We start from the raw sequence: 22,675 nt of genomic DNA on the forward strand, positions 1-22,675 counted from the left end.
TATAGATATATATATATATATATATATATATATATATATATATCTATACATACACACACACACACACACACACACACACACACACACACACACACACACACACACACACACACACACACACATATATATATACATGTATATATATCATATGAGTTCATACCACAGAAATGTGAAGGCATAGAAAAACAACTAATCAATGCTTGCATTTAGAAACACACAAAAAAAATACAATTTACTAAAAACCCAAAACAGTAAAAGAACAAAAGATCACAAACAGAAAACAAAAGCTACCACTCCATTCAGACCCAGTTTGTCTGAATTGTGATAGTTTTATGGAAGCATTGGTGGCAGAGTCAGAGTTAAGGTTAGCAGTTGTTGGTAAGGATGAGCAGGCAGGAGGCAAGTGCTTACCTTTGCTATTCTTACATCACCACAACTACCTTTTGACTAACCATAATTTGATGAAACAGTAGGAATCCATATGTGTGTGTATGTGTTTGTGTATGTTTATATGCATGTATACACACACACACACACACACACACACACACACACACACACACACACACACACACACACACAGGCATATATATATATATGTGTGTGTGTGTGTGTGTGTGTGTGTGTGTGTGTGTGTGTGTGTGTGTGTGTGTGTGTGTGTGTGTGTGAGTGTGTGTGTGTTAAGTATATGTGTCATCACACTGCAAAATCAACTTACACAAGTCAAGAATGGAAATTTGATCATAAATGGATTTATTTCTCTTGTGAGACCTGGTGCAGGTTTCAGGATGATCAGACATGGCAAAATAGGAATTAAGACAAAAAATGTATAACTATACACTGCAGGCCAGCTCAGTGTTGTAGAGGAATAAAGCCCTGATTATGACCCACATATAATAGGTTTAGTTAACAGCCTGGGCATAAAAGGGGCTGGTTGGGGGGGTGGGGTGGGGTGGTAGAACCGATAGATTACTGTTTGCTCTTTTCTCTCAAGCGCGAGGGTTGGGAGCACTTACTCAAGGTGCACACTCCACATTATAATCTCTTAAGGTGAAAGGAGAACATATGAAAGCACTTGCTACAATGGGTGCAGAGCATTTTGAAGGAATAATCTCCTTGACTGCTCAAGCAGGTTTGCATTGAGATAAGGATCATTAAGACTGTTCAGCTGATTTTCCATTTAGTTAAAACATTACTATTTCTAACAGTAAGATCACCAAATAAAGGAGTAAGGAATTTTTTTCCCTTGTCTCCAGTGTTGTTCTATCTTAGAGCTAGTATGTATCGTTGGATCCCCTTCAAAGGATTGAAATTGCAGAACATCGAACCGCTGATCATCGAGGACCAGAGAATCAAAATTATGCAATATTGACCCCCCCCCCCAAAAAAAACTAAAACATGAAAACTTCTTATTTCACATTTTTGCAGGTGGTCAAGCCAACCCTGCACCCCCACACCCCCTGCTACTTAAATGTACCAACACTGAGATAGCACTACAGTGAACAGAACAGTGGAGTTATTGTTCCACACTATAACGCGATCTCCATTCACAGGGTTCAATATTGCCAAATTTCAACCCTCTGGTCCTCAATGATCAGAGGTTCAATGTTCTGCAATTTAGATCCTTTGAAGGGGACCCGTATAGTCACATATAGTTATATATAGTTATGTGGGGTTGTTTCTTCTTGCAATAAGTGCCATTTTTGAAGTCTTTGTAACTTTTAATGGTTAGGGATCTAGCAGCTCCTCTTGGCAGACTGTAGTCCAACAAAAAGTAGATTGATCACATGGCATAGACCCTCTCTACATTTTGTCACTCATAGAAGTAGGTGACACCCCTTATTAACGGATACTACATGATTCTCTTGAGTGTTCATGGGCATGCACAGTGAGAAAATTAGGGCCACAAGTAGAAAATCCTGATTCCCATGCAGATGACTATGCCCATTGCTTGACTCCTGCTGTGAGGGAATGGATGAGTAATAAGGTTCTTGCCCCTGAAGAAACAAAGAGATTAGATGAGTTTTTGGTGGTAAGCTCAAAATAAAAAGCAAAATCTGAGCAAAAGTGAAGCAAAACCAAAATAATAATAACTTTGTACTTTGTTACAAGAAGGCCGAGGAAAATAGGAGGGGGTGACCTTAAAAAAGAGACAAGCAATGACAAAAGTCAATTGGATTCTGGGTTGTACTTAGTATGTCAACTCTGGAGACAATGAGGACATTTTCCTGGTGTGCTGGGCAATGTGAAGACCATATCTGGTGACTATATGAGGAAAAGTGTCTTAAGCTGATTGAAGGCATGCAGTACAGAGTTGGCAAAATGTTGATGGAAGAAGATGAACTGTCTATGAGAAAGGATTTAGATAACCACACATTTATACATTGGAAAAGAACAGAATAAATAAAGGATGCATGACAGCTGGAAAGGGGTATAATATAAAGTTGCCTTAAGTTTCATAGAGATGAGATAAGTCTTGTAACCATCATCAGAAGCTGTTGTAGACTATAGGGTAACACAATAGTTTGAAGATTTCTGAGATACATCACAGAAGACATTGAAGATGTCCAAGATACATGAAAGAAGGCATTGCAATGAGGTATGGAGGAAGAGTTGCCTATTAGCCAACTGCAAATCTTTGATGCTTGTAGAAGAATGCACATCTTCTGTTTGCATCTTCAGATGACAATCATATGCATAATTATCTGTTTATATGACTGCTTTAACTTTAATAATTTAAAGGACTGACAAGTTAACCCTGAGTACCTTCTCATGGCGCCTCTGTGCTTAACACTGAGCGCGCCATGAGAAGATACTAATTGGAAGCTGTTACCCCCGAGTGCCTTCCACAAGCGTGAGCAACTGTTTTCCAGGTTTGTAGCTGAGCTTAATGTAAAACATGCTGAAATGGTAACTGAATGTGTAAATTACATTATATAGTTATCATTCAGCGTGGTTTTACATTAAGCTCACATTAAAGATATTGTAGAAAATCCGGTTTAAAAGTGCTTCATAAAGCAAGTGGTGGCAACCAGTCGGATTCTTGCAATCCAAGCCAGCACTTGCGTCACACCCCCACCCGACTCCTGCTCAGAAGTAGCGACTCACTTTTTGAAAAATTAATACAATTACTTGACTCATGCTGCTTATTTCAGCAAGTGGCAATGGTGCTGTATGTTATTGTGGATGCAAGTATCACCATTGTGAAGGTTATACGGCTGTTTCTGTGGAGTGCCTGGTCATATGTTTTGGACAACAGTTTTTTTTAGTGCAGTTTGACCCCATACAATGTCAAAGCATCCCCTTAATCAAGCAGTAATATGGCGCATTCATTTCTGTACCTGGAAATTGCAAAATTTTAGGGCAAGAGCTTGTAAAGGCATTTCACTTTTAACTTGATCTCCTAGCGTTATGACAAGAGCGATCAGCAGTACCAGCTTCTCCCCACCTGTATGAGTTTGACTGGTTTGGTTTCCGTGTTTCCGATTCGGTGTGTGTGATGCAATTTTGTAGGACGCTTGGAAGTTGTTGGTAAGTACAGTTTCTTTCTGTATCTGATGTAGGACATAGCTCGCAAACTTGTTATGTTTAAACCAAAGGATGGCTAAAGTGTTAGCGCTGTTAAGTTTAGAAGCTGGGAATTAGTATTAATTTTCTGAAGTAAAAGTAGTGTTTAACTGAAGTTATTAACTGACTTTATGTCACAATCTTTTCTCCCCATGGAGAACCAGCAAAATCCTGAGCTGAAATCGAAGACAGTTGAGATGGTGATCAGGCTGTGAATGAATGCAGATAATCTAAATGTCAATGCTATGAATGTAGTCTTGTTTCTTTTTAGTAATAATTTAGTTACTTAATCTGGACTAATTGAAATAGTGTAATGGTAGAGCATATGCACAAAGAGAAGGCATTCACGGTTTGAATCCCACCACTCCCCTTCGTATTTATGTTCCCCCATTTGGTATGTACCTCACCCGGCATTTGCAACAGCTAGAGAGACCACAAAAGTACCTCACCAAAAGGATCAAGGGTCTCCAACATATGTCTTATTCTGCCAGACTAAAGAAACTTCAGCTCTATTCAGTAGCATACCGCCTGTTCAGAGGTGATCTCTGCCTGACGTACAAGGCCATGTCCAATCAGGATCTGATGGACATGCTCCACCTCAAAAAATCCAAATCCATCAGGACCACGAGAGCTAAAGACTTAAACCTCGGCACAAGTATGAATAGGACATGCTGGAAGGATAGATTCATAACCCAGAGGCTTCCCATGCTTTGGAATAGGATCCCAGTTCGTATTAGGCAGAGCCCCTCACTGACTCTCTTCAAGAGAAATCTTGATGAGTGGATGGGAGATCGTAAGTTTACCCCAGGGGTCACATCTGTGTCACTGCTAGACAGGGGCACAGTAAACTAATTCTATTATATAAGGGGACCTTCATTGTGTCACTACTAGACAGAGGCACAGTATTCTAGATTTATTCTGTACATTTTTGTACCATTTCAAGGGGTGGCAAAAGCCACATCACTATGGCTAGGCTTACAAATGCCCCAGGGCAGATAGCCTAGTACTATACTATGAAACTATGAAACTATGGACGACCTTATTAAAAGATACCATCAGTTGAATGTTCAGTGTCAGGCACTATGCAGTACATCACAATCCATTTTTTGTAGTTGCTTTTTCATACTAAAGCATTTTGTGGCCGATATTAGAACGTTTGAGTCTGGGATTTTTGAAGAGTATTTAGTTGGAAAGATGAATGAATATAAAGTAAATGCTTTATGATTTTTTTGCATTTAAGAACATAAACCATACTGGCATGCAGGTTACTGCATTTTTAGTTCTGTAACTTGCACTGCTGAATTGCTTTTGCCCAAAGTCTGTTACTTTTTCAAGTACACCCATGTGATTTAGGCTAATGAAGTGAACTGAATGCTGAATATCTGATTTACAGAGATTATTTGTCCATAAGCGCACATCAGCTTATAGGTATGACTCAAGTAAGTTAGTATCTTTTCATAATGGTCTTGTTACTTACTACTGCTATCTCAAGGGCTTACAACTGTCATAATCATAATGCATGTCAAAGGTTTGATGCATTTTTTTTTGAAAGAACATTTAAATGCAACATTTTCTATTGTTCAGGCACATGGGATTGTTAGGTTAAAACACCAGTCCTTTCATTAGTCCTGTTTTCGCTCTTACAGCTGTCCTCTGTTAAGCATAATGTCTAAAGGTGTATTATTTATATGCAATTAAAACAGGATATGACTAATATTTATAAGTATTTACAGGCAGTTAAGTTTATGTTACAAGAACTTAGAGTAGACAAATGGTTCACATAGCAGAGTTATATACCAGAAAGGTTATCTAAGAATTACATAAAGACACACCTCAGGAAAAAATAGCGCATACACCTCCAGGAGTAAATTATGAAGGCAAAATAATACTTTTATTAATTGTTCAGACTATGCAAGATGACATAGGAATTTATGCCTCAGGCCATAATGCTTGAGTCATCTGTTTATTTTATGGTTTCCCAGAAACTGCTGGGAGAATTTTCTTTTATTTGCACATGACAAATCCTGATACAGACATCCTTCATATCATGATTTTGCCCCTCAGCCTTAGAAGAAAAGCACTGGAAATAGTACATTTATGTTACTGTGTTTCTTAACAGAAATGAAAACTACTAAAGTCAACAGCAAACAGCCATAGGCCAAAATGCTGGTTTTCATATCTACATATACAGTATATGTTTGACATAGTTTATGGATGTCACTCCCACTTTAATATCCTCTGTCTGTCTTATTGTAACCCTAGGAGAGGGACAGTATATGTCGGTCACATCAGACATAAATGAATTATATGTCATTCATTTTGAATTGCTTTTTCTGCCATTCTGAATAGTTGGACACCACCTATGGATGATACTCCTGTACTGACCACATAACTTGCTCCATGTCCTTGCCATTGTTCCGTTAAATAAGATAATCCTCAAATTGAAACTATCTTGAATCTATTTTATCACAACTGACGTCTTCTTTTCCCACATATCAAAGTGAATATGGCTACCTTGTATTTCTTCTCCCCTGAACCCTTATGCCTACCCTTTGTCTAGAAAATGTATTGATGTTAATTATATCATCAACCAGCTGCATGTATGTACTGCTGACTGAATGTCAACACACATTTCTGGGATATTCCTTTGAAAAAAAAAATTCCAGTGAGAGATTCTCCCTGAACATTTGCACTTCATTTATTTTGTTTCAATAATATATAAGTAACTCAGTAATTTTGCAGATTGCAGGATTATTGTTGCACTTGCTATAGTTTGAATCAAGGAAGGGTCAACTCTCTTGAAAGCTCAAAGAACATCTCATCTCCCTGTAGCAAACCAAGAAGGATGGTCTGCAATATGGCTGTCGCTAAACCTTCTTTTGGAATAAACTCATTTAGCTGCTCAAATCCAGTATGGGCATTTCTCATGGCTTTGTCAGTCATGTGTGGAATTTATGTGGGAGGAAGGGCTCAGTAATATCTAAATCTTATGCTGTTTGACTGACTCAGGTCTTCTCCTTACTGATGATACATGTGTCTGTGTTGCATAACAACTGCACCGGGTAATATAATGAACGCCTACTCAACAGGTTATGTGCAGCAATTATCACCTGTGTCTCAGCATGCATACCTTTGCAGTAATGAAAGGAAGGTCATTATCACATTAGCAATACGTGCAGTTACAATATAGCAGTGAGTCATTATCACTTTTCTGGGAAAAGTCTCAGCTGCTGTCACTGTTATTCACATAAGCAGAAGTCATTATCACTTTGAATGCATAAGCCAGGTTGTGTTTTTTTTCTCTGCTTGGAGTCACTGCAAGCAACCACCCTCATTCTTCATCAACTGCCTAACAAACCCCTGATTTATTCATATTTTGTGAATATATGTATATAAGGATATATATATGTATGTACATAATGTACTTGCTCATATATACATTGTTCACACGTGTGTGTATATATATATATATATATATATATATATATATATATATATATATATATATATACATACACACACACACACACTTATATATATGATATATAATCATTTTGGTGATTGTGCGCATCTCAACATTTTCCTGAAGGAGTCATTTGGCTGAATGTTTCATTTAGGGACATGTGTATAACATGTAGTAAGTAATGAAGATGTTGGTAGGGGAAATAATTCATTTGTGTACCAGGGAAGTGCTTGTGCATACATGGTCAGACTGCTGAAGATCGTAATACAGATATGGTGTAACAAGTATAGGTTATCTATAGCTCAGGTTTCAGTGATGGTTATTATAATTTTTTGTTATGTATCCAGCTTTCAAGAATAATTTATTGTCTGTTAACAATATGTATATATTGCATTGAGAAAAACTGATGGGTCTTATTGTAACCAGAGTGATGGTCAGATGCGATAACTGGAATTATTACTTTTGTGACTAATTCTAATGTGTCTACATGGTACTGAATGCAGTACACATGTACATATATCAGTTTTGTTAGGACTTAGGTTATGGAAATTTATGATTTTTTCACATTTTGGTAAATAACTTTGCAAGGGAGCATGTCAGTGTGCCAAGTAATACCTCATTTTAAAAACAGTATTGATAGTTCCAACATGGTAAACAAATTGCCTGCATGTTGCACACATGTGCAGATATCAAAGTGTGTTTCGGACTTCGGTTATGGAAGTTATGATTTGTTTTCATATTTTGGTAAATAACTTTGCAAGGGAGCATCTGAATGTGCTAAGTAATACCTCATTTTGAAAACAGTATTGATAGTTCTAACATGGCAAAAGAATGGTGCCTGTATGTTGTACTCATATGCAGATATCAAAGTTTGTTTCGGAGTTAGGCTATGGAAATTATTAATTTTTTTCATATTTTGGTAGATAACTTTGTAAGGGAGCATCTGAATGTGCCAAGTAATACCTCATTTTGAAGACAGTATTGCTGGTTCCAACATGGTAAAATAATTGTGCCTGTATGTTGGACACGTGTAGATGTCAAAGTTTGTTTGGAATTAGGTTATGGAAACTGTTATTTTTTTTCATATTTTGGTAAATAACTTTGCAAGGGAAGCATGTCAGTGTGCCAAGTAATACCTCATTTTGAAGACAGTGTTACTCCTTACAGCATGGTAAAATAACTGTGTCTGTGCACTGTACACATGCACAGATATCACAGTTTGTTTAGACTTGTACGATTATGAAAATTGTACATTTACAATACTTCTCATTATTATGCCCATATCTTTGCAAGGGAACATGGTGATCACACAAATGATGCATCATTTTGAAGCTGACATTCAGATGCACAACTTCTATGATGATATGTAGGCTCTGTCTGTTACAGGTGATGAGATATTATGCTTTGTTTATTTATCAATTATGAGAAATAATATATTAATCATAATTCTGTGAATATCTCAAGAAAGGAGCATCCCACAGTAATGGTTAAGGTATAATTTTAAAGCTGACACTCATATTAACAAATTAAATTCAAATTATATGGGTCTGCATGGTACATTGACCAAGGTATTGTGCTTTGCTTTTCCGAAAAGGTAAAAAATATGCACAATATCAGCCTTCCTTGCCAGATATTTAATAATGACTTTGATATGCACTATCAACATTTATACTATTGGAAAGGTCAGTGTCTGCTGAACAACTTTCGCATTTACATTTTTAGTCTAGTTCTTATAGTTAAAGAGTTATGAACATTTGATTTCTGTATGGTATTACAAATGGATTTTCTGAAAATGAGCTCAGACTGCACTGTTGTTCCTATGGTGGAATTAAGCAGGCAGCTTTTCCTGAGCTGCACCGGTGAGTGAATGAGTTAAATGGAACTATGAGAGAAAAGGAGTACAAACCGTCACATCATGATAGATGTTGTACTGTCCATCAAAGATTGATTAATTTGACCCCATCTGGTTGAGACTTAAAAACTAATGGGATAGCTGGGTAGAGGTGTTTTTAACTTACTCAGAAGTTTGGTGACCTGGGAATTAGTTAACAGGTACATGCGGAACACTCCCATGCGTGAGCAGTGCTGTGGGCTTAGTCTTCTTCTTCTTTTTTCAGCTGCTCCCATTAGGGGTCGCCACAGCAGATCAACTGTTTCCATTTATTCCTGTCCTCTGCATCTTGCTCTGTCACACCAACCACCTGCATATCCTTTCTCACCATATCCATAAACCTTATCTTAGGCCTTCCTATTTTCCTGTTACCTGGCAGCTTCATCCTTAGCATCTTTTTCCCAATATACTCTGCATCCCTTCTCAGCACATATCCAGACCAATGTAATCTTGCCTCTCTGGCTTTGTCTCCAAACCTTCCAACTTGGGCTGACCCTCTAATATACTTACTCCTAATCCTGTCCATCATCGTCACACCTAGTGCAAATCTTAACATCTTCATCTCTGCCACATCAAGCTCTGACTCCTGCCTTTTTGTCAATGCTACTGTCTCCAACCCATATAACATAGCTGGTCTCACTACCCTCTTGTAGACCTTCCCTTTCACTCTTACTGGTACTCGTCTGTCACAAATCACTCCTGACACTCTTCTGCACCCACTCCATCCTGCCTGTACTCTCTTCTTCACCTCTCTTCCACATCACCATTACTCGGGCTTAGTGCACACATAAAAAAATCCTTTGATGAGTCACCCATTTGGCCTTTTGGTTTTGACTAATCAGGTATCAGTGAATATATCTTCAATGGACTGCAGTTATCCATTCACTTTATGCATAGGTTCATAGGTTCATAGGTTCATACTAGGCTATCTGTCCTAGGGCATTTGTAAGCCTAGCCAGAGTGTGTTTGGATTTCGCCACCCATTTAAATGAATTTTACTATGCCCTTTTTCGAGGTTTAGTTTACTGTGTCTCTGTCTAACAGTGACACAGACGCGATACCCGGGGTAAACCTACGATCTCTCATCCACTCATCAAGATTCCTCTTGAAGAGAGTCAGTGAGGGACTCTGCCTAGCCTGGACTGGAATTTTATTCCAGAGTGAAGGGAGCATCTGGGTTATGAATCTGTCCCTCCAGCATGTCGTATTTATTTCTGTGCTGAGGTTCAAGTCCCTCGAGCACGTAGCTCGATGGGATTTGAATTTTCTGAGGTGCAGCATGTCCATTAATTCCAGGTTGGACATGGCTTTATAAGTCAGGCACAGATCGCCTCTAAGCAGGCGGTATGCAACCGAGTAGAGCTGGAGTTTATTTAACCAGGCAGCATATGGCATCTGTTTGAGCCCTTTGATCCTCTTGGTGAGGTACTTTTGGGGTCTTTCTAGTTGCTGCAGGTGTCTGGTAAGGTACATCCCAAAAGGGGCATTGTACTCAATTATGGGCCTGATGAGGGATGAGTAAAGAGGCACAATGACCTCCCCTGATCTAGATGTGAATCCCTTCATGTACCAGGAAATAACAGGATTCAGTGTCAGAATTCAAACTACATTTTTCTTTGCAGCAAAATAAATTAGACTGACTAAAACTCACTACTACAGCATGTTTTGGTCTGCCAAATCTATCTAGCAAAACTGAATGTTATTTTGCTATATGGTTAGTCCCAACGGTCATTAATTATTTTACATAGGCTGTGTCTGCATCTATCGATAGACTAACACACTGATGCAGTTCTGTACCAATAACTTTCAAGCATTATTAATAAAACATCTTTTTGTTGATCTGCAGTATGCAGAATTATTCTGTATTTGTCTTTAAAAGCACTGTTTGGAAAATTACTTGACCAGTTCTTTACCTGTACTAGCCTTGGAATGGCACCAAGCATGGCTATCTCTTGCCTGTTGACAGGGTCTTGAGCCAAAGCACAGAGCGCACCCATACTCTTCTCTAAAACTTCACATGCATCATTTCCATCCTGTAAAAATGTAGACAGCAACACTAATGAAAATGCCATGACTATAAGGCAGCACAATTCAAACAGGCAGCAAATATGAACAAGGAAATTCAGACTAGATTTATTTCTAGCTCCAGGTTTAACCACATCAGTGGAATGTCCTCTGCTATCAACTCAAGTTAATGAGCAACCTTAAAAGTATGCCTCGTATCTGTATAACAACTAGAAGAGTGCAAGACATTAGGGATTTAGTTGTTCAGATCTTTGAATTTGTTATACCAGTGCCTTCAGCAATTTGTGCTGTGGATAAATAAAATTGTACACATCTGCTGCTGTATTCATAATAAAAAACAATTTGCCTGGAGAACTTTTTTTTAAACAAACCTTTCGCATTATTGCTAAAAACAATTTATGTAGAACAAATGTTAACTGAACATCTTTGGCAAGTAATTATCAAGACAAAAATGAAGCAATGAGTATTAGTTCAACTGATTGTTAAGTCAAGAAGAAAGAATATCTTGCAATGAATAGGGATGGTACATCTGTTAACTTGTCTAACCTTTACTTGCACAATATAGGGCGCATTAAATCACTAACCAGGTCAACGCTGACTTCTTTTCACCAAACAGAAACATCTATTTGACTAGGGTTTATAAGGTTAACAATAAAATAAAAAAAATAACTGAATGCCAGACCTGATTGTGTATATCATATACTATAGCAAGATTTTAGTATTTTACTTTATATTTTGTGGTAGGCAGCTAATTACAACATATTAAAATAACAGAGTATTATTGATATAGGCATACTTAGCATTCTCAGGTTTGATTAGTCACCATGGTGACTCAGTCATTAAGATTCCTATCTCATGGCTCCTGGGTTTGGGTTTAATTCTGATGTCTAATCACTGTCTTTGTGTAGTTGGCATGTCAGCCTTGTATGTCTGTGAGTCTTCTCTATGAACTCTAGCTTCCTTCAATTAACCAAAAACATGTTGGTTGATTGGCTACTATAATGTGTCACTGTATATATGCTGCATTTATTTATTACCTAGTTCATAGGTAAAAAGGGCCCCAGAGGAACAGGTCACTTACCAGGCTAACAACTGAATTAAAATTCTCATATCATGTATTTGAACTGTGTGTAAGTGTTAACCTCTTGAGTTTATCAGTTTTGAGTTTAGCAAGATACCAGTCCCAACAGCCTCGACCATTACAAAACTCTGAGGAACATGACTAAACAGGACACTTGCAGACTCAAAAAGCAAACCCTTAACAATCTAAACAAATCTCTTTTCTTCTCTGTCCTAAAAGTTTCTGGCAGGAAGTCAACAAACTAACAGGAAGATCCTCCAAAATGAATTATACAGTCTAGGGTACACATACTGCCCATCTCTTAGTCTCATACCTTCTGACTTCCTCAGAAAATCCTCAAGATATGCTCACTTACCTATAATACAGCCACACAAAGACTGCCTAACTCTTGATTTCATTCCACCTTTTTACTTCTCAAAAATTACATCTAAGCAAATTTTAACTCTACTTGAACAGATTGATATGGTCTCACCATCTGGATCTGAAAATATCTGCCCTTGGTTCTTACACCACTACAGAATTTCATCACCATCTCTCATAAGCATAATTACAAACTTTGCTTCACACTAATACTATGCCAGAAATTTAGAAATCATCTTTTGTCAGACCAATTGCAAAAAAAAAAAAAAAAACAAAGCTCTCTTCTTGCTGTTGCCCATCCTACCCACCCTTAGTCAAATTCTTGAAAAAAATGTAACCAACTTAACAACCACCTATCTACAAAACACCTCCTGTTCTCCATCATACAGCATGGATTCTGAGCTGAGAGGAGCCCAATAACTGCTCTTTGGACCTTGACTGATAGTATCTTAACTAATATGGATAAAGGACATTTTACTGAAGCTCTGTTCATGGACTTAACCCGTGACTTTGACATGGTCAATCCAATTCTACTTCCCCATCTGCAAAACATTGGGGTCAGCCCTGATGCCACCACATGGTTCAAAGACTTTGTATCCAACCATTCAGTACAAGTTAAGATAGAACCTTGGCTTTCCAACAGTTTACTCATTCATTTTGGAGTTGGCATAATGGTTAAAGTGTTTACCTTACAGACACCAACTATAAAGTTTGATTCTCACCTTCGGGAAGCAAGGCTAAGCTTAAAAAGGCCCTCAGTGATCATTAGCCTAGTAATTACCTATGAATTTGTCTCACAGGGCTCCATTCTAGCATGCTCCTGTTCTTGATCTTTATCAACAAACTTCCACTAGATCTGCCCTGTGTACCACTACTTCTTTAAGCAGATGAAATAGCAAATAGGTCTGATCCCTCATGTAATACAATTGAAACTCAACTTCAAAAGGACCGTCTTCAGCTGCAGCACTGGCTAAATTCAAATAAACTACTGCTCAATGTCAAAAGTCCCTGTTATCTGGCACCCATAAACCATAATCCAACCCCCAAAGCTTTTAATATCCTTGACTATGATAACAATCCCATTAAAACAAGAACCTTCTTAAGATGTCTGGGGACATGGCTAAACCAGTCAATAAAGTTCCATGATAATACAGAAAATTTGACAGCCAAGATTAACAGTGTAATTTTCTGGCCTAACAAATATCTCAGTTCCTGTCACATCCAACAAGGGCTGCTATAGAAAAAGGCATCTTCCTTGCCCAACTTAAATATGATCTCCCCTTGTTAGCATTGACCTCTGTCAAAAACACCACCACCGTCCAAACCCTCTCCAATAAAATCATCACTTCATAGCTATCTCACTATGGAGTGAACAACACTGGCTTACTCTTTCAAAGGCTAAGTGGATTCTAGTACAGGCCAGATCAAATCTTTTTCTTGATTACTTAGACTTCAAGATACTCAAACTTGACACCCCTTCCCTCTCTTGTCCAAACTTTTTACTGCCACTCAAACATATAACCTAAAAGCCAAGCCAGATCTGTTCCCTCCCTACAAATCCCTTCTCTCAAACTACAGTCTACTAGCTGGGTCTATATTAGAACACCAAACTTTAAAATTTTGAGTGTTCTAATATCGAACCCTATGAATCGAAAATTCAAAACATCGAACATACAAGAACAGCGAATTTTTTCCTAGGGAAAAAATTTGCTGTTTCAAAACACATACACACAAAACAAGTACACCAAACAAACAGCAATCAACACACATACACCTAAACTCTTACACCTAACCCTACACTAAACTATACATACACCACTAACTATCCACTTACCTTAACCCAAACTCTAACCCTAAAGTCCATCACTGTCGCACAGTCACCTCACCCGTGCCCTAACCCTAACTCACCTACTCCGCCCTAACCCTCATGTCCACACAATTGCACACTTACCTGAACCCAACCCGTAACTTTCCACCACAGCGCTGAAAATACTGAAGCAACAGAAACGGACAACCGAATTCTTTCCCTTGGAAAAAATTCATTTTTCTGTTTCTTCGATATTTTCAGTGTTCGCTGAAAACGGGTCGATATTAGAACACTCGAAATTTTGAATGTTCAGTGTTCCAATATAGACCCTACTAGCCATTGTTTCTCTGTACTGGTCCCAAAACTATGATAGTCATATCCTCCTGATTTTCCTGATCACATAAAGTACTTTCTGTTCATGCCAGAGTTCAAATAATACTAAAACAGTTTAAATGCTACTTTCCCTCTAAAGGATGTCACATAAACCGATGTCTCCAACTGCATAGAACCTTTACCTTCCATATACCTGATCCACCTGATTAACTCAGTCATCCTAAATTGTGACTCACCTTTCCCCACCATTACTTCTCTAAACCCACCGCATATAATCTAATTCATTATTTCATCTTAGAGGTCTATGTTTGCTTTCCTAACCTAACAACTACTACCCATCTCTCCATCACTTCAACTTCTCCTACTTTAACCCTGTTCTCCCTTGTCTATTCCAATTATGTAATAGTACATATATTTGGTTTGTTAAATCTTTTATTCATGTATTGTTTGGCAGATGGTCTATGCTTATTCATAAATATAAATCATTGTTATTTGTATACTGCATGTTGTTTTGTTATATTATGATGTAACCCAGGTTGAGCCTGTAACTGGTCATTGTTTGATCCATGTTCCACCATGGTAAGCACATTTAAATAAATAAAAGAAAATAAATAAACCATGATCATGCTTTGAAACTACTACTCCACTACTTGTTAAATGTTTTGCACAGATTTTACACAGACTGATACTTGTAAAGGGTGGTTTGTTTTTATGTACAGGAGTTTGTGCCATGAAAAAAGCAATGCAGTCTTGAAAATAACCATTTCAGTCCTAAAATGATCAATATTGTGCAAGATTATTGACATGAATACTCAGGGTATTTTAAAATGGCACATGGGATAAATATTTGACTCATTAGCATTGACAGTGCTAATTGTGTTGTGCTGGTAATCATGGCTGTAGTACTAGCTACTGTATGTGGTCTGTCTTGTCCTATTCAAGATAAAAGCTGTGGAAAGACAACCATGTACGGTACTTCTGTATTGTTGCAACTTAATCAGGGAACTGAATCTGAGGTATTCAGTACCATGATTAAGGGCATTAAATGAGGAAAAAAATGACATCACAGGTTACATAGGCATAAAGAAATTTAGTCCCACAACAATTAACACTTTTCCAATGCACACCTTCAGGTCATACCTCTTCTCTCAAGGAAGGATAGCTTGGCCATTCCCAGGGTAAATTTGCGGGTATTCATCCAGACATCCAGATTCTATCTGAGTGATGATAAAGTGCCACACTACATAACCTGGTGAGGAAACTTCTTTCAGATATGGTGGAGGCGATCTGTAATAAATCCATCTCTCTCTCTCTCTCTCTCTCTCTCCCTCTCCTATACTTTTAATGTGCTCGTGAGGTGTTTGTGGAGCTATTAGACATGAAGTTAGAGGAGATAAAGTACAACAGAGTCTGTAAAGGCAAAGGTGACAAGGCACGGATCATCTCTCAAGAGTCTATAAGATATGAGTAATGAAATAATCCAGGGTATTTAAGCCCATAATTCACTTGGTTAGGAACATTTGCAGCTTATCTAGTTGCCTGATATGTCTACTGTTGTACATCCCAAAGGGGACATTATATTCCAAAGACCAGTTTGATCAATGCTGCATATAACAGGGGACAGTGGCATGTGTAGATCTGCATTAAATACCCCTGGCTATCTCAGTTGTACTGTTGTACTAAGTACTAAGTAGAATAATTTTCTCCTTACAGTTTCTACATGATAACTGAAGGAGAAGGAATTCCCAACAAAATTTACAAGGTGCCTTTCTATATTTTCATTTTTAGTAGGGTATTGCCTCTACTATATGTTGAGGGTAGGGTTTGTATAATTCAAATGAACAAGAAATGCAAAAAGATGATTTTTTTTTGCTTAGCTGAAAATATTTTCTCAGTTAGTTTTCTTTTTAAAGCACAGCTCTATGTGACTGAAATCTATCAGGCTGGCAGTTAGAAATGTCAAATGTAATTAATTGTCTGCTGGTAGGTGTAAATGTAAATTCACCATGTACAACTTCCACACACGGTTGATAAATATTTCAGTAATCATCCACTATCACAGTGAGAACAGTAGGCTGGTGTGTATTACAGTGAAGTCTAGTGAGAATTTAATTAAAAAAATCTATTATAAAGGAGTACACTTATGCTCTGTGACAACCTAATGTAAAGTATCACCTAGGAAACCAATGGCAAAAGAGCAGGAAATAATCCATTGTGTCAATTATACGTGGACTGGACAACCAGGAGCATTGTGAGAGGGCAGCAGCAGTAGCAAACAGAATGTTGTGATGGATCATCATGGGATAAATACTAGAAGCTAAGAAGTAACCATGCCAGACCTTGAGTACTGAGTGGAACTCTTGAGACCTTACAAGGAGAGGAACATTAGGTTCCTAGAAGGAATACAGAGAAACACTACCAAAATATGCATAGTATGACGGGCAAAGACATACCCAGAGACAAAAGCAGCAAGACCTCTTCTCTTATGAGACCATGTGGAATATGACATGGATGCAGAAGAGTGAGGCAGAGAGATGTGAATGGGTCACCCTCAACAGGAAGGACACAGGGGAGATAAGGAGCCACGGGTATCCAACTGTAAGGGGCAGCCAATCTGTGCAGCTGGGAAAGTACTTCTTCACATTTAGGTCAGTGAATCCATGGTTGGCACTATAGGTATCAGAGGTAGATGGGAAATCAGCTGATGGATTCAAGAGGCCATGGGACTGTTGGAATAGTGTGAGGGGAAGGGAGGGATGACAGGAAATATTGAATGGACTTAAAAGGTAGACTAGATATGCTAATTATTTCTTGTCATTAAGCAGGTACAGTGTACTGTAAGGTTGGTAAAACAAGCTGTCCTGGGCACTGGCCCAGAATCACACTTGGAATACTGTCATGGATAGCTGGGTTTTGGCAATGCTGCTTTCACACTTTATGCCATTTGGTGCCAGAGCCATGGGCTTAAGCTCAATGCCAAGAAATGTATAGTTATCCCCTTAGGGAAAAAACATGTACCCGTGAATTACCACATAGGTGGCAGTACACTAAACACCGAAAGTGTGATAAGAGACTTAGGGATACAGGTGGACAGTGGTCTCACCTTCAATAACCACATCACCACAACAGTCAGGAAATCCTTGGCACACCTCATCACTAAGGGCTTTTCATCCAGAAAAAAGGAGGTCATTGTCCCACTGTACTGATCTCTCATTAGACCCATTATAGAATACAACACCCCATTTGGTATGTACCTCTCAAGACATCTGCAACAACTGGAAAGGCCGCAGAAATACCTCACTAAAAGAATCACAGGCCTAAAGCAGATGCCCTATGCTGACCACCTTGGAAAACTCCAGCTATACTCTGTCGCATATCGTCTACTCAGAGACGATCTCTGCTTAACATGCAAGGCCATGTCAAACCCAAAGCTGTTGGACATGCTCCACTTAAAGAAATCCCAATCCCTCAGAGCCACATGCTCCAGGGATCTAAACCTTGTCATCACAATAAACAAAACATGCTGGAGGGATAGGTTCCTGACCCAGAGACTCCCCAGACTCTGGAATAGACTGCCCATACATGTCAAGCAGAGTGCCTCCTTGGCCCTCTTCAAAAGGAACCTTGATGATTGGATGGGAGAAATTCACCCCAGGGATCACGTCAGTCACCCTGCTAGACAGGGGACCAGGGAAGTAAATAGTGTGGGAAGAAATAGCCAGGGAATTGTTATGGCTAGGCTTGTAGCTAGGGCCGATAGCCTAGTACCAACCTATGAACCTATGAAGACACTACTGGAGTTCATGCTTTAGCACCATAGCAGGCAGAGTAATCTATTACAGTTTACAGCTTTGTTTGTCATTTCCATTTTCATTATTTACAGTATATTACGAATCGGTACTTTCTCTTTAATTGCTTTCTGATTTATTTTTGTAAAAAATGATACATTCATAATGGATGGCCACCCTCAAGGAAAAGTAACAGTATTTTGTAACATGATGCATCATAGTGAGTGCGGAGTCAGATGGGGATAAGTTACATCTGCGCAAAGCTGGGGGTAATGGCAAACTAAGGACCAACCATGCAGCAGTGGTGTGAAACATCATTGCTGAGTGAAATTGTACAGCTGGAGATAATAAGGCTGGCAGCACTGGTACTGCAAAGATTTCAGAATGATCACTGTTGGAACTTGTGATGGCTACTTCTAGGAAAAGACCAACTTCAGTGATGCAAAAATGGCCACATCTGATTAGTGTCCCTGGATTGGGGATGAATGGACTTCACTCTACTGTAGTGATGTGAGAACGGTCACTGCTAACAGGTGCCCTGTAAGTGGTGATTGTTAGTTCTGAGAACAATCCTACTGTAGTGATGCTTAAATGACCACTGCTGCTTAGTGTCCTGGGGCTGGAGATGAATGTGCTATACCTGGTAAGGGTACAACCACAGGACAGTCCTACTCCAGTAATCCAGTAATAGCCACTGTCCTGAAATGGTAATAAAAAGATCATGAAACTTGTTTCAAGCATCTAGGTCAGGATACTGCTGATGACTGTCATAAAAATGATGATGGAAGGATCAGCAGATTATCCTTCTGCAGTGGTTTATGGATGGTCACTACCAACTGTATTACTAGGGACGGAAATTCCAGGACCGTGGGATCTCTCCCTGCAGTTTTGTATGAATATCTTTAAGAAGGAGCATTCTGCTTCTTGAAAACACAGGAGGTTTTGAACATAAAAATGGGGACGTGGTATTTATCTGCTGGTCATCTGTGTTTGGTGCGAGGTTTTCTATACACCACTCCACTACAGGAATACTGATGACAATGCTGAGGGTAACGGAGTCGTTGCTAAGTTACTGGAAACAGAGCAGCTTCTAACAACAAACAATGATTGATGACACAATTAATAGTGCTGTGCTCAAAGCATATCTGAAGCATTAAAGGCCTGAGTGAATCTGTGTAAAGGGTAAACAACTAAGAGTAGAGTACAGGGACCTCATTTCTTCTGTAGCTATTCTGACTACTACAAGAACTATCATGAAACAATGTGCTTAATTACCTAATAATTTAATGTATTCTTCACTGACTGGATAACATCTATTGAATGCAAGACCATGCTGACATATTGTTTGCTTAAACAGCTGTATATGGGAAATTGGGGTCCACTACAGTGTATAGAAATGAAACTGTCCAAGGCAGACTTCTCCAAATCCTTATTATCAAATGTCTTTAGTCAGTGACAAGAGTGTAAGCTGGCTGGAAGACATCTATATAGGAGGAGATGTCCATTACCTTGATTTAAAATATAGTCAGTTGTGAGGCCATAGGACCACAGTACAGGTTCTATCACATATTTAGCAGGAAGGATTCAGTGCCTCCCACATTGGCTGATTTAATTTCAAGCAATTGTTATGCTCCTTTAATAAGTGTGTAGTTGTAGGCACTGGGAATTAAACCTCAATCTATAGTGTTATATTTATGCATATGCACTACTACAGCACTTAGGATCTAGACATTTGAATAGCATGGCATCTATCTCCGAACAACTATTCAGATAAAAATAAAGTTGACTGTATATTTTAACACTGCAGCTTTGCATTAAGAAACAACTCCGTGTTCTTAATATTTTTTGTAGTGTGAGTTATTACAGTTCATGGAAATTCTCATTTTGAGCTGACACACAGATTAATGTGTTTGATATAGCATATACATTTTGAGCTGACACACAGATTAATGTGTTTGATATAGCAATTCATTTGTACACACTATATTACTGCTATCCCTGGCATGATTAAAACTGGTCATCTAGTGTTCTCATGGGTGGCACAGTGGTGCAGCAGTTAATGTTATCACCTCACAACAAGAAGTTTAACGTTATCACCTCACAACAAGAGGTTCTCCGGTTCGATTCTTGGCTGGGGTGCCTTCTGTGTGGAATCTGCATGTTCTCCCTGCATTCACATGGATTTCCTCCCGTGTTTCAAAGACATGTCTGGAGTGCTTCTCCAAAGGCCTCTGCTGAAAATAGGATCTGTCCTAGTCGGACTTTCCCGGTTAACAAATAATAAATAAATGATTTATTCAGTGCTTTTGCTCTAGTATGTTGTGCTGAATATTGAAATACTGCTGCATGTAATAGCAAAGCCACAGGTTGAGGCATCTGTTGTTATCATGTAATTATAACCTATACTGATACATCTAGATACATAGAGGCATAGTACTGTTAGTATGCAATGGTAAAATGCTTTCTGTAACATAAGAAAAAAGAGGAAACTGCTAACATCATTAACAATTTTTTTACCAAAACCATCCAATCACTAGCTAGCCAACTACCCCCACCAGCTCCTTTCAAAACTCCTCCACAACCACTACACCACTCCCTTTCGCCTTCCAACCTATATCTACATCCACCATCTGATCTCTAATTAATGAACGAAAGCTCACTACCCTGGTAGCTGATCTCTTCCCACCAGAATAATTACAAAAAGGGGCAGATGCCATTGCATACCCTGTCTCAATCATAATAAACTGCACCTTGACTGATGCCACTATCCCCTCTCTCTGGAAGGTTTCCCATGTCATTTCCCTTCATAAAGGAGGGAATTCTTTAGACCTCTCAAACTTCTGACCAATAGCCATACTATCACCATTAGCCAAAATTATGGAAAAGTGCATCCACAAACAATTAATGCACTATCTAACCAAAAATAAACCACTGGCCAACTCTCAGCAAGGTTTTAGGCCACACCACAGCACCACATCAGCCATCCTATCCTTCTCTAACTCTATCAACATCAACCAAAACAATAACAAACTTACCTCTGCTCTCTTCCTAGATCTCTCTAAGGCCTTTGATATGGTCAATCACCAACTGCTTCTCCGTACCCTGAAGGAACTGTCATTGAATAGTAGCTCTATTAAATGGTTCCAATCTTACCTGTCTGATAGACAACAAGCAGTTTTATGGCAGCATACCCTATCTACACATCTACCCATTAATCTAGGAGTCCCCCAAGGCTCCATACTAGGAACACTACTCTTCTCAGTCTTTATCAATGACCTACGCAACATCACTCCCAAGGCCACCTGCATCCAATACGCGGATGACTCTACATTAGTATGTACCACCTCCTCAACTGAGCTTAAGACCCTAACCCAGAATACTTTCAATGATGTAGAAAAATGGTTTGCAAACCGTCAGCTTCTATTAAACCCCAACAAACCTAAACTGCTCATCTTTTCCCCACCTGCAAATCCTCCTCACCATTCTTTACTATAAGTTCCTACAACGGCACAATTATATCCCCAGATACTCACACAAAAGTCCTGGGCATCACAATCGATAATGCCCTAAAATATGACATCCATGTCAATAAAACCATCAAATCTGTCAACAAAAAACTGGGCTCCCTATACAGGATCAAACCTTTCCTCACTCCTTTTGCAAGAACCACTATCGCTCGGTCCCACCTACTTTCTACCCTCCTCTATGCCTCCCCCCTCTTCACTAACCTGAACCAAACCATCCTTACCAAACGTGCTAGTTGTTACAACCATATTGCTAGACAAGCTACAGGTACTACCACTAGGGCCCACCATTGTATCAGCCTAACTCAACTAGGATGGCTGGAGTGGCCCAGTCTTCTCCGATACAACTCAGTACTGGCATAACCAGTCAGGAGAAGAAGGAAACCACACTCACTACAATTCCAGTCTCACATAGACCTACCATGACAGCAAACCAAACACATAATCACACAAAAACATACCCGGAGGCTCTAAATAAAGATCTGCCTAAGCAGCAGAGACCTCCAAAGCAGACACCCAAGCAACCGCTACCCCAAAACAAAACACGTGCAACACATATCTCACAAAGTCAGTGTGCCGAACAGTCACAGCCCTTAAGGCTAAACAACACACCTGATACACTTGTAATAGGTGACTCTATTGTCAGGCACACTGACGTCCCGCTCACCAGGCTGAACAAGGAGAAGGTCACAGTGAGCAGCCTGTCAGGCGCTAGGATCTGCCACATAACACAAGCACTCAGCTCACTCCAAGGCAAGTACAAATATGACTCAGTCATTGTCCATGCTGGTGTGAATGACCTGAGACGTACCTCCCTGGACTACATGAAAAGAGAC

The 22,675-nt window shown here is 39.1% G+C and overlaps 1 protein-coding gene across 7 annotated transcripts in view; it reads right to left on the reverse strand.

The window, feature by feature from the left end:
• LOC122787886 (junction plakoglobin-like) overlaps positions 1-22,675 on the reverse strand; it is an 803,785-nt gene that overhangs the window by 398,798 nt on the left and 382,312 nt on the right. For 6 of the 7 annotated variants that reach the window (XM_044054804.1, XM_044054805.1, XM_044054806.1 and 3 more), the window contains one exon: positions 10,835-10,954. In XM_044054804.1, the coding sequence (XP_043910739.1) occupies positions 10,835-10,954 (120 nt within the window). Of the gene's footprint in view, positions 1-1,676; positions 1,998-10,834; positions 10,955-22,675 lie in introns of those variants that run through there. The other variant, XM_044054810.1, reaches the window with a different exon arrangement.

The sequence above is a fragment of the Protopterus annectens genome, chromosome 13.part0 (assembly GCF_019279795.1).
Source record: "Protopterus annectens isolate FY-2018-M chromosome 13.part0, PAN1.0, whole genome shotgun sequence".
NCBI classification, from domain to species: domain Eukaryota; kingdom Metazoa; phylum Chordata; order Ceratodontiformes; family Protopteridae; genus Protopterus; species Protopterus annectens.